General features: G+C 48.3%; 1 protein-coding gene across 1 annotated transcript in view; it reads left to right on the top strand.

Annotated features, from left to right (window-relative positions):
• The window catches only part of LOC119452965 (collagen alpha-1(XVIII) chain), a 45717-nt gene that overhangs the window by 19317 nt on the left and 12672 nt on the right, over positions 1–13728 (top strand). Inside the window, exons 7-11 of the mRNA XM_049667445.1 lie at positions 3322–3396; positions 5320–5430; positions 10469–10522; positions 10853–10924; positions 12177–12251. Coding sequence (XP_049523402.1) covers positions 3322–3396; positions 5320–5430; positions 10469–10522; positions 10853–10924; positions 12177–12251 — 387 coding nt within the window. The remainder of the gene's footprint in view (positions 1–3321; positions 3397–5319; positions 5431–10468; positions 10523–10852; positions 10925–12176; positions 12252–13728) is intronic.

Raw genomic sequence — 13728 nt, 5'->3', positions numbered from 1 at the left:
AACTATTCCTATAACCACAGAGCGCTTCCTCACCGCGGCAGGTGTTCCTCAGACCCGCTACCAGTTGGACGTGAGACTTAGCCGCAGCCACGCGTAGTCGATCGGTTTTGCGAGAACATTCGTTCATAAGCCGTGTCTGTTGTGCTGTGTGGTATATTTGGAGTACTGCATCTGTTGGTGGTCTCACTCCTTCTCTGCTCCGTGTTGGAGAGTCGATAGACCTTTCCGCATCGTGCGCTCTGCGCAGCGGAGTGAAGGACCATCGCTAAGGTGGATTCACACGAACGGACGGAGGAGGAATTTTCGCAGCGGATGGCGTATCACGTGACGCGCGCGTCATCAAAACGTGCCGCCCTCGCCTAGTCCGGGCTCCTCCGCTAGCGGTCCGGATTGAAAATGCTCGCCGGTATTTCCATCTGTCCGTTTGGCGGTCGTATGACCTCAATTTAGCGTAGTCCGCGTCAAATCTGTCAACATCGGACGCATTGGCGTGGCTACGATGGCGTGTTATCGGCTTGCAGCCACGTGTGATTTCATTGTGCAGCAGTGACCGCATGTATTTTGTTGTGATGCAGCGGGAAAGACGAGTCGTGGTTGCGCGCGCATTTCTATTTACTCAGACCGCGCAGGCTGCGTGACTTCAACATGAGTGAGGTGCACAAGAAAACGCTAAGTGACGAGGCAACCGTCACTTTTTTGGCTCTTGTTGAGGGATTCACAGCGCTATGAAATATAGAGCACGCCGAGTATGCAAACGCGCAGCTGCTAATAAACGTTGGAGTCGAGAGTAAGCACGCGGATTCCGCAAACTGCGGTCCGGCTGTGCGAATGCGACCTAACTCGGCTGCGCCGGATTCAAGTGATCATGTGACTATTTGGCCCGCGGAGCAGGCGGGATTTTGCCTTCGCGTGTGTATCCACCTTTACTGGGTGAGACTCGCTCACGCCTCCTTGAACACGAAGGCGAGAACGACGACCGTCAAGCCCTCTGTTATCACGATGACATGAATACAACTAGCCCAACTAGCGGTTATTCAGCAGCCCACTGTGCACCTTGGGGCTTTTACACCCTACAAATTTTACAGCGAACCTGTTTATGGCTAGGGTTCCGTGATTTTTGTTCTGCGTTAGCAATAACTCAGGTCCCGCATTTGATGCAAAATCGTTTGATTCTGTGCAAGAGCTTATACATCTCATCGCTTGGATATGCATTTTGAGTAGATAGGTTATGAATAGGGACCATTTTCAAGATCAGTAGGCTCGTAGATAATAAAGGTTTCTCAAAGATTTGCCGCTGTGCGACCCGCGTCGGCCATGTTCGCACCGCCCTCTCTTTGTCGGCGTTCCAAGCGCTTGCGTATCTAGTTTCCTTTCCTTCCGCTGTCCTGTGGCGGCGGTGCCATGGAAACGTCACGCGTGTCTAGTTTCGTCCGGCTTCTCAAAGCGGAAATCCCGTCGTCCACGCGAATGGATATAATTCAATTCAATTCAATTTATTCACAACCCACATACAACGTTGTGCTGAAGGCTCCCCTGGCAAAAAAGTTGTAAGCATGCAGCTTGACGGAGGCCAGGAAGGGGGGGGGGGGATAATCTGGCAGCAGTGTCATTACATTGGTAATATCATTAAATGATAATACATGATGACACATCAATAAAAACCTATACCTGTACTATAAGCAGCAGTCACAAAAATAAAAATACCTACGCCTACTCTATACGCGATACTATAATATATATACTATGGATATTGTCACGTAGTTGTGACGGTGAAGAAAGTCGCAAAACTGTGAATGACGAAACGGACTTTTTATTGGGCGAACCTGTACCCACAAAAGCAAGTAGCACTCGAAGCGCAACGACAGCGGCGAACACAGTCGGCGATCGTCGAAATCTGATCAGCGGCGAAACGTGTCGGCTTTTATACATGAATCATCGAAGGTTCCACAGTAATCCCTGGGTGCCCGTGTCTTACAGAAAGTACTAGACAATTCGCGTCGCTCATACAATCAGATTAGTACATGAGCGTCGGTGACAACAGACAACGGATAGAAGCATCGATAACGTTCGAGGAACTTCCGATACATGCAGGCGCCGTCCTGCGCCGAATGTTTACCATTTGTTAGTCGGTGAAAAGCGGTCACCGGTGAAAGATAGACAAGTACACGTGTCAATATCAAGATGTGCAAATACATGCACTACATACTAGACGCACTAATAACACATGCAAGTAGTATATAAGACGAGATAAATACAGTGGATCAACAAAATTAATCAAATACGAACATATTGTATACTCACCTTCGTGAAAGCCCAACATCTTTATTTAAACAGTTCTCAGGTTTATTCAGTAGGACTGGTACATGGTGAGTTAAAAAAGCCAGAAAATAAAAAGCCAGAAATACAAGTTGCCCTTCTTCATTTTGAATTTCACTTCTCTTCTGCCGTGGTAATGGGGAGGCCTCTCGAGGAGCAGCGCGCCTACATGCTAAACAGCTTCGCTGGTCACCCACCTTCACAGAGTGGAATGGCTCATGATCTTTATCCTGTTGAAATGTGTGCGTGGGGAGCAGACGGCGAAATCTGCTAACTTTAGGGAAATAAATATGAGCTAGGGGGAGATGTCCATATCTCACTTGCTTTAGCGCTAAATTATAATTGGTAGCCTCCCCTTTAATTGACCCCGAGTTTGGATTTTCGCCGGTAACTCTTTCTAACGCACGAACTTAATTCAGGGTCCCTGCAGTAACCTATAGTTAGGAACCTCTATTAGTAAATGCCGCGTTCGTTAGAACGATACATGACGCATGCAGTGAAAAGCGACATTTTCACTAAACTGGTTGTAGACTCGATCGCTATCGGCGGCACGCTTCTAACACCCTGCTCACTCCAGCATAGAAGCACCTCCTCCAAGGCCTACTTACTGAAGACCTCCCTCGCTGTAGCCACTGTGGTGTCTATCCTCCCAACACACCACACATCCTATGGCAATGCCATCCAAAACTACACCCCTTACCCAAAGCCTCATCCCTTCCACCTATCCCTTCCGCCGAGTGGCTGACCGCTGCAACCATACTTCACGACCAACGATTCCTTGCGGACTTTATCGTATACAGTGATTTTTATCGTAAAATAAAGTGATCTCTCTCTCCCTCAGCGCAAAGGACGGCGCTATTCAGAAGCACAACATCTATGAACGTAATGTTCGCATCAAGCACGACTTCGTTATCGAAGTGACACAGCTAGGTGTATGAGATATTGAGTTGGATGTTTGATATTTGCTTTATAACTTTTTGTTTCTGCGTTTCTCTCCCTTTTTAGGGACGCATCCAGACTCTGCGGCTTTTCAGCGTCCCAGTCCTTGTGCCTCTTTGCCAAGACACTCTAGGATATCAGGCAAGTTTCAGCGCGGCAATTTCTCATGGTTCAAGTAGTCTGGTGAAAACAAGCAGATAGAGTATTTTGCTCTTACAGACGATTCTAATGCAAGAACATCTTGTGAACAAAACCCTCTTACGCTAGAATTGTTTGTAAGAGCATTTTCCAGCCAATCATGATGTCGGATATAATATTAGAGAAGGCTCCCAGCCAGTGGCAAAGGCCATTTACGAATCAAAGGTTTTGTGAATGCGGTCCCAGCTTCTTATTAGCTGAAAATATGTAAACCGTCGTTAAATATCAATTCATTAAGTTCGCTTAAAATAGAAAGTTTAGCGTTCGACGGTTCAAACATGGATTATTTGTACCGCATTATGCCTTTCGCGCAGTCATTCTTTTTTTCAACGCTGAATAGAAGATGCTAAAAGCGACAAATTACGCCTCTATACAGCTGGATTGTGTGCCTCGAAGACCGCGCACTCAAAACACTTGCAATGAATGAACGCGACTTTCATCTAGTCGGCCTCTTAATCGAAGTGGCGGCGCACCAATAATTTTGTTGATCGGCATCAGTGGTGCCTCCGTAGAGGAAGATGGACAAAAGCGACAACCTATCACGCAACGCCGTGCCTATAGCTTTCATCAGGGAGGCTCTCTTCCACAGCTCGCCTCTTTTGTTCTTCGAATCTTTGTATAACGAGATCTTTCCTCCTTTCTTATACATTAGGGCTAAATGTGCGTGCCGTCGTAAGGACTGGGCAGCAAGAAAAAAAGCAACTAATAATAAGGGGAGAGGGTGGTGCAAAGCCACGTTATTATACAGTTGCTCTGATGGCCTTAAAAGGGATGCAAAATAGAAAAATTAAAATATGAAATTAAATATATGAAAATAAAGGTTTCTTCACTTTCGATTTCGCGTGCTCTCATTTGAACGTGGAAAGTCTTTCCACGTTCAAATGAGAGCGCGTAAAACGTAAAAAAAAAGAAAAAAAAAACACGGAACACTTTTTTATACGGTCTAAAGCTTCCTGATTAGTAAAAAAAAATCACCGTTTGGGAAGGTATTTACACAGTTACAGCTTATTAAACGATTTCATAGATAAATGAAATAAACTGAATTATGGAAGGCGGCGGCGAGCGAAAAACGTAGCATCTGCTTTGTACAGGGTGTTTCAGCTAACTAGCCTATGACAGATAGCCCAATTCTAGTTAATGAGCTGGTCTACTCGAAGAGGTGGACATTACGTGCACAAAAAATAAAGTGCATAATCGATTAATTAACACAAATTTGCTAATTAGGTTTTTAGCTAATTACCTGATGGCCCATATTGCAATTTACAAATTGTAGCCGTGGAGTTCGCAAGGCGGATCCACTTGGAACTAATTCTCGGGATGACACCAGTTTCGAGATAATAATTCCCGAACTTTGCGGAGAAATGCATTGGCGTTCCAGTTAATTTTGTGCTTCAATGCAAAAAGCGACGTTTTGTTGAAAACCTAACTGGAACGCCAATGCATTTCTCCGCAAATTTCGGGAATTAATATCTCGAAACTGGTGTCATCCCGAGAATTAGTTCCAAGTGGATCTGCCTTGCGAACTCCACGGCTACAATTTGTAAATTGCAATATGGGCCATCAGGTAATTAGCTAAAAACCTAATTTAATTTCTAAAGCTAATTTCTGTTAATTATTCGATTATGCATTTCAATTTCTTGTGCAAGTAATGTCCGCCTCTTCGAGTAGACCAGCTCATGAACTAGAATTGTGCTATCTGCTACAGGCAACCTTAAAGAATTTTTGAAAGTGTTCGCTGAAACACCCTGTATATCGTAGTATATGCGCTCTGTCTTTTTTTGCTACCTATCGCTAACTTTAACCGGGACACCTTGTACGTACGAATGCTGCATTCATAGTATGTATGCATAAGCTATTGTTGTGCAGAACGACGCCTCCGGCGTACCATGGGTGGAGCGGGCGGAGCCGCATGGCAGCCAAGACAAGCCTGCATCTGAGACGGAACCCTGGAAGAGGTCGGCCGAGCCGGGCCTCAAGGTCAGAGCAGCGTACTCACCATTAGCTTAAGCACATTACTGAGTACACGTGTTTGCAATGTACCGCAGGTGTTATGCACATATAAGCCTTCTCAATTGTTAGAGCGTCTACATATTCAAACGTTTTGCGCGTGCACTATACTGCTGGATTGTGGCTTGCAATCTCGCCGTCATTATCAAAGGTTTCGTGTCGTGCGAAAGTTAACCTACATTACATTTTTAACGCGATAGCGTTAAGGGCCCCGTGTGAGTGAGTGAAATAACTTTATTGAGGTCCAGAGAAGACGCAGGGGACACCCCGCGCCACCCGGCTAGTCCCACGTATAGGGACCGGCAAGCCGAGCTTGACGGCCCGATCGCGGGCACTCTGGACGGCCAGGGTTTGGTCGTTGAGTTCGGGGCTGCCCAAAAGCGCAGCCCACCTATCCTCGCTGAAGGCGGAGCCGATGGCTTCACACTCCCACAACACATGGTTAAATGTTGCCGTTAGTCCACAGGCAGGGCAGTCCGCACTGGGATACCTTTTCAGGGTATATAGCGTGAAGAACCGCAAGGTTAGGATACGCACGAGCTTGTAAATGTCGAAGGGTCACCGCCCGCGCCCTGCGTAAGGCAGGGTGCGGGAGGGGGAATACCCGTCTTGACAGATAATAATGCTTAGTGATCTCATTATACGTCATCAATGGTTCCCCGCGGGGTAGGGGGACTGCGGAGGCGGCGCGGTCAGTGAGTCCTCGCGCGGCCTCGTGCGCGCTCTCGTTAGGGTTAGAGGGAGAGCCCTCAATCGACCCCAAGTGAGCGGGAAACCAAATGAGAGAATGCGGAGAGATACTTTTCAAGCTTTGGAGAATGCGAAGGGCCTGAGGGGAGACCATCCCTGTTTGGTAGGCCTTAATGGCCGCCTTAGAATCGCTATATATTACCTCTCTGCGACCACCGAGCACAGCCAGTGCGATTGCAACCTGTTCGGCTACAAATGGCTTCGAAGTGCGTACTGTAGCGTAGCAAGTGATCTTGGAATTAGAGTCGACGATGGAGACGGCGAACGCCTCTTGTTGGACATATGCCGCGGCATCCACGAAGCTTGCCTCAATGTGGTTGTTACGTACATGTTCGAGTAGAGCTGTACCCCTGGCCCGACGTCTGCCGACGTTGTGTGCGGGGTGCATATTGCGGGGAATGGGCGCGATGTGTAGTTGAGATCTGATGTCGCTGGGAATGCGCACTGCGTCGGGACAATGGTCGACAGGGTAGAGGTCCATCTCATCGAGTATCTTGCGGCCCGCCGGGGTGCCGGATAGCCTGAGCAGCTGTGAACGCTCTTGCGCCTCTATTATTTCTTCGAGCGTGTTGTGCACTCCGAGCTTTAACAGGTATTCGGTGTGAGTGCTCACAGGTAAGCCGAGGGCAAGCTTGAAGACCTTTCTGATGAGGGAATTTAACTTGTTCCTCTCTGCAACATGCCAATTATGCATGGCTGCCGAGTATGAAAGGTGGCAGAGCACAAAAGCATGTATAATGCGGATGAGATTGTCCTCCTTGATTCCCCGGTGCCTGTTGGCGATCCTCTGGATGAGGCCGAGAGCACTCTCCGTTTTGGCGATGATCCTTCTGAGTGCGGCACCATTGGCACCGTTAGACTCGATATACATCCCCAATATTCGGAGCGAGTCCACTCTGGGCACCGGGGACCCGTCACCAGTGAAAAGCCGTATTTCGCTTTCGGACGCCGGTTTCCAATCACGATGGCCACCACCTCTGGGTCTTTTCTTGTAGAGAAGTAGCTCAGACTTGGATGGAGAACATCTGAGCCCAGTGGGGCGTAGGAAGCGCTCGGTCGCATCGATGGCGCTCTGCATGGCGTCCTCAACTTGGCCGTCACTCCCGCCAGCGCACCAGATGGTGATGTCATCTGCGTAGATGGTATGGTTGATTCCTTGAAGGGCCCCGTGTCGCAGAAAATCCGGATTCGGCGTCGGCGTTAAGCAACGGCGTCTAGCGGAAATAATCATGCCGAATCACATCATCCCGAACCACCCCGTCCAATCAGGCCCTCCACGTGGCGCAAGGCTTTAGTGAACAACAATGAAATTTCTCAAAGTAAAATCCGTCAGAGAAATCGTAAAATAGGACTTAACCACAACCTACAGGCGTGATAGCGCCGGATTGTAATTTAAATATACCAGAAAAAAGCCTGATAAGCAGCCAGGAATCTTTCAATGCTATCGTGTTCCACTCTTAAAGGCGAAGCTTAAGCGTCCTCCAATTCTGATGGTGTTTCGCTGTACTTTGGTTCTGGTAAACATTGAGGGGAATGTTGAAAACCGAGCCTTTCTAAATTTTGGACACGCGCGCGCCTCGGGTCCAACAGCAAATAATTAATAAAATGATAAAAAAAGTCCTAGGGCCTTCACATTTTGATATAAGACGGCTTAAATTGCTCCTGTAAAATTGTCTTCCCAGCAATACACGTGTGTTTTAAAGTGAAGCCGACTTTAAGAGGATCAGCGTAAACTTGGTCTTTGTAAGCTAGCTTTCCTACGTTATGGGTTGCAATCACGGAGTAAGATAAGACAGGAGCGCCGACTCCGGTCGTCTGGAAGGGACACATTCTGCAACGCCGGCTCCTGCTTCACAGCGTGTTCGCCAGACGGCGCTACGAATGAAGAAAAACTCTGCAGCGGAGAGGAGCAAAGGCGCGGGGGCTCTCTCGCGGCGCCTGCTTGCCTATCCTTTTTGTCGTCTGCTCCGCGCATGCCCTGACGCCTGTAGCGCGCATAGCTCTTGCGGTTCACGGAGTGACGTTAGCAGGAGAAACAAGTCATGTATCATGTTATTTAATTTATTTTATACAGGCCAAATGCAGGGCATTTGTCAGGTGGCCTACATGGAACTTTACAATGCACAGGAACAGAAAATAAACAAAGATGGAAAGAAAAACTATAGCAAATGTTAAGGCGATATAACGGCAGTTCGGGTGGTCTCAAGCAATGAAAGACGACAGCGAAAAGAAGTTTTTACGCAAAAGCTGACGTTTATCACTCTTTTTTATCTAAGCACACATCAAGTGCTAAGATGCTTCGCTTGCTTCTTTGCTTCTCGCGGTGCTTTTCGTGTCGCCCGGTTCTCTTGCGAGCAGAATCGCCATTCTCTATAAACATAATAATTGGGAATTCCTGCCAGTGTTTCCTGCTTATTATTTCACAAGAGAAGCTCTGATTATGTGTCTGCATAACTGGGGGAATCATCTCGAAGGCAAGGCTGAGAATTTACAGGGTAGCCAGCCGGTATTTACACTGGCTAACCTCCTTGTCTTTCTTTACCTTTCTCTCTCTCTACATTACGGCATGTCTCTGGGCAAGGAAAGGCACCTGCAGTGTGTGTAGTTGAAGAGAAATTCAAATTGAGCTCCTCCCGTCTTTCCGCATTGGCGTCTTCTGGTTCCTCCTGGCATTCAGCATCATTGAGCTACGCCAGGCTTCCCTAAACAAATTGAAGGAACTGCTCCGCTTCGAAGTCGAGGCACTTTCTTTAGATCTAGTAGGACATCACATTTGTCTTTGCTGAAGTAACTATCAAAAATAAACTGCTTCTCGAAGTGTCGCGCACATATTTTGTCCATTGCTTTAAGCGCTCGCTTATTTGAGGCAATTTTGACGCCACTGGTGGAGTAGTTGAAGATCAGATGGCGAAGCGAAGAGCGAAAACTTCTCGCGTCCTTTGCCATAACCAGATTTACAGCCGGGAACAAAACACTGTCCTGTTGCTCAGTCTCTTCACGCACAAGTATCAAGATACCTTGTTCCGTCAGGCATGAATAAACATACTGCAGACATGGTAAACAAAGCGAGGAAGATGAAAATTTCCCACCTTCGCTTCCGCGCAGACGTAGAGGAGTGAAAAACAAGTACTTCTGTTGTGTTTTGTTGTACAGCATCATTTATCGTCTGTTCCCTCTAAAGACATCTAAAAATGTTTCGTATGCGTGCATAAAAGCGCTACCGCGTGTTTATTTGAGCTTTTATTATTCGTGCACATATATTTTTGTGTTTTATTGCTGTCAAATTGAGACGGCCGAGGGTCCACGTTTGTAGCAGACGACACGCTCTGCGGGTGCCGCGCTGCCCGTTCTGCGCCGCCGTCGCCGCCGTCGCCGCCGGTCTCCGCCACTCAGCGCATGCGCACATGGAAGCAAGCTGTTGAGTGTTTTCCACGCGCCTCGACAGATGGCGCTACGCGATGTATAATTTGCGTTGCACGGTTTGTCCCAAGCGAATGCGTTGCGCGGCTGCCGAGTTGGCGCTTCTGTTTATCTTACTCCGTGGTTGCAATGAAGCCTACTCATAAGAAAAATGTGATGCGAACGGAGCCCGATAACGCTTTCGCGTTCCACTCTTAAAGTCGAAGCTTAAGCGTCCTCCAATTTAAGCAAAGCGTCCTCGACATTAAGCAAAGCGTCCTCCGCTTAAAGTCGAAGCTTAAGCGTCCTCCAACGTGCGCAGCAAAGGATGAAAAAGTGAACGCGGAGCGTAGCGGGGGATGAAAGACGACGATAGCGAAGACAGTGCTAGGCGGAAAGCGGAGGAGGAGGGTATGGCGAAAGCTTCAGAAGAAAAGTGTATTGCCGCGCAAGACGGGCTCTGCGCGTACGATGGCTACGAGATGGCTGGCGCCAGAGTAGCGCGCGTCGTCTGACGCCACCAATAACGGATATGGAAACAAAGCGCTGCATGAGCGGAGGTCTGTCGGCGGCGGCTGCTGTGAATCGAGCTCACGCGTCACCGACGCGCTGCCTCTTGCAATCTCTCTATTAGCGAGGCAGTCGCGCCACACTTGACGTTCCATTTGTAACGTGCCGCGCGAGACAGATTGTCCGCGCCAGCCAATATATCGCGGAATGAAAACACGTATACAGCTGCGCTGAAATTTCGCATTAGGGAGTATTGTAATCGTCGGTCAATTTTTGTGCTTAAACCACAACGTGCAGCGCATTGACTAATCACAATACGTCAGCGTAATCTTATGTGTTCCTCCGCCAGGGTGAAAAAGGCGATCAAGGTCCCCATGGGCCACGTGGCTTGATCGGGCTGAAGGTATGTCTCGTTCTGTCCGTTGTTTTTTTTAGTGTAGCAGCCTCTGACGTTGTATTTAAGAAAAACCGTCTACAGGGTAGCACATGTAGGTCAGGTCATCACCAGCTTTTAATATGAAGTTTTGCAATTTGTAACATCAGAGTTTCCTAGTGTGCTGCTTGACGATACGTCCAGTCGCCCACGCAGCGCCCTCGGACCGTTTGACAGAGCAACCTGCTATATATGAAATCTGTCTGTCTGAAATATCTCTCGCCTCTAACTTACCACGCAATTACATTTAACTCAAAGAAGTCCCCTCCGTGCAAGCCGTGGAAAACGTCATTCCTGCAGGGCGACAAAGGTGAACCGGGAAGCAAGGGCGAGCCGGGAACGTCCTTCAGGAGGGAGGACTTCATTCCAGAAGTGAGCATAGCCTATGCCTGCATGCCTGCGCGTCCTTCATCGCAATCATCATCGCCATCATCGCCAGCATATTTACGTCTACCGCAGGCCAAATGCTGTTCTGAGGAACAGCACCTGCCGTATGCAGTCGAGCGCCTCTACAATGATTCTGTCCCGTTTCTATTGTGAGCTGTGTGGTGCGCGAACTTTACAATGAAGTGACCTGGTAGGGGGGGGGGGGGGGGGGGGTATTGCGTATGTGTCTACCTAGTGGACATGTCCATTTCGTCTGCGTCTGAAGTTCTGATTGTCTGGGCTGGAGTACGCGTCAGAAGGCGACGGACACTATAGCCAATGGACATGTCCACTAGTTGGGCACTTACTGAATACTTCCCCCACCCCCTCTGTATAACGAATTATTTCGGAGGCCCCAAGCACTCGGAGGCCCCAAGCACTTGCCGGTCTGAAGCGTCAAGCGCCCTGTCGTGGTCCGCTTATCTCGCTGGATCGGAGGTTAACATTCCCTGTAAATCTGTATCTATGTCTCTGCCCACCTTACAACCTTACGTCTACCTTCATTTTCCTTTCACTTTTGTTTGTCCTTTTCCCGTTACGATGTCACCTGCTGAATATGCGTTCGCGTGCGTAAGTCCCTGACTCTAATAAAACTGCGCATAGCTTTCTGTAAACATTGAGCCGTCATATACTTATACCATACGTGCAACAGAGGCTCGACATTTAAGCTATTGCCTATATGGTCATATAGAGAGCTTGTACAACACGGTCTTGCTGGATTTCATCGTTGTGGCTCTTCGGAATCGGATGTTTCAGTATCAGGTCGGCGTGCTCTTGCCAAAATGTTGTACACTTGTACGACATATAGATGTGTAACTTAATGCGTGACTCTCTCATTACAATTTTCTTGAAGAATGCAATAGCCCAATTGACTGAGTGCGTGTGTAATATGGCGGTTAGGACAAGTCTCGGAGCACTTTCGTGGATACATAGTTGCCTTCTTGCCATCCCCTCCCATACAACCAGCGGGTGTAAACTCCATGTCTGTCTGAATAAGTAAAGTTCAAAGTGTCCTGATGTGCCTACTCACCGCACGCATCTTTACCGAATGCATGTTGCCTCTATTTTCTTTTCTACATATGTTCTTTCTGCGTGCAAAATCTTTTCATTTAGACGAATATTGTGAGTGCGCAAGACATGCGTCAACAAGTCAGTGAAGTGTCATGTTAGTGACGCAAGCTTTCGTTGTGTGACGCAGAAAGGCGAGAAGGGCGATCCTGGTCGTCGCGGGAAGAGGGGTCGTCCCGGTCCCCCTGGACCACCTGGGCCGCCGGTATGATTCCACCTGCACTGTTCTTTTGAATGAATGAATGAATGAATGAATGAATGAATGAATGAATGAATGAATGAATGAATGAATGAATGAATGAATGAATTATGGGATTTTACGTGCCAAAACCACGATTTGATTATGATGCATGCCGTCGGGTGGAGGACTCAGGATTAATTTTGACCACCAGGGTATCTTTACCGTGCCCCCAGCGCACGGGACACGGGCATTATTGCATGTCGCCCCCATCGAGATGGGATGAGGCCGGGATTGTCACATTGCGTAGTACAGGTGCGCGAGAGCACACACGCGCCCATGCTTCACGTCGAAGACACAGGAATGAAATTGCCAGATTTACAACATTTGATTATCACGAAAGCTTCGATTCACGCAGATTCCAAGGCGTACCGTTTGAACCGCATAATTCTTTTTTGAAAATTCGTGTATGGTCATAGCAATATATCAGCCACTCGAATGCGTCCATCGCGCAAAAACCAAACCACCGGTGTGTGGCTGTATCCCCGGGAATTCGACATTGTCACGCATACTACGGATACGTGGTGCCAGCGGCCGCGATTACTGCCTGGGTGAAACCGTACGCACTGTCTGAGCCCGGGCACGAAAAGCGCGCAGATCTCTTCGTGTGATAAGGCGGGTCTTAACAGTTTAACTGAAACACCTGGCACATGACGAGAGACAACTGTTTAACAGACAACTCGCAAAATAGAGCGCGCCCTATTCCGTGCAGCGGATTAACTAAGCATGTTTGGATGAATAAAGCATATCCAGCCAAACACTATTGATGATATTAATGCGAGAGCATTATATGGCCCATTAAGTGGGAAATCCCGCGGCGTGGCCGGAGATGCTACAAAATATCACGTGATGAGCAAAATGAGAACACCGTGAGAGCAGGAGCCAACGTTTCGACAAGTGGACTTGTCTTCTTCAAGGTAAGTCCACTTGTTGTCCTTGAAAATGACAAGGCCTTGAAAAAGACAAGTCCACTTGTCGAAACGGTGGCTCCTGCTTTCACCTTGTTCTCATTTTGCTCATCGTTTCGAACTTCCATCTCCCGCCTTCCCCGTGTTTTCCCAAGATGTCACGTGGTCACAGAGACAGGCGCGCGCTGCTGCCAGTTGGTGCACGCGGTGATTTCAGTGACTTCTGTCGTGCGGAGCTCCGGTGGTCGAACCTTCGACTCCTCATTCAGTATATAGCTGCGCCCGGCTCCTTTGGTCGTCCACGGGAACGCGCGAACGAGGCCGTGGCAATGCTTTCGCATTCATCCGCGTTAGGCATACCTATTGGTGCCCTTCAATTTTTTTATCGCTACTCGGCCAGCTGAATTGGGCTGGGTCACTCGCGTATCACGAGATAGCGATAACGTTGAAAACCAAGCAAGAAAAGGGAGTTGGAAAACAAGCACGTTGGAGCCAATCTACGACGAGTCATTCCATTTCTTAGAAAATGGCGGATC

This window comes from Dermacentor silvarum, chromosome 5 (assembly GCF_013339745.2).
Source record: "Dermacentor silvarum isolate Dsil-2018 chromosome 5, BIME_Dsil_1.4, whole genome shotgun sequence".
In the NCBI taxonomy this organism is placed as follows: domain Eukaryota; kingdom Metazoa; phylum Arthropoda; class Arachnida; order Ixodida; family Ixodidae; genus Dermacentor; species Dermacentor silvarum.
The sequence above is the reverse complement of the archived record's forward strand: the minus strand, read 5'-3'. Positions and strand labels throughout refer to the sequence as shown.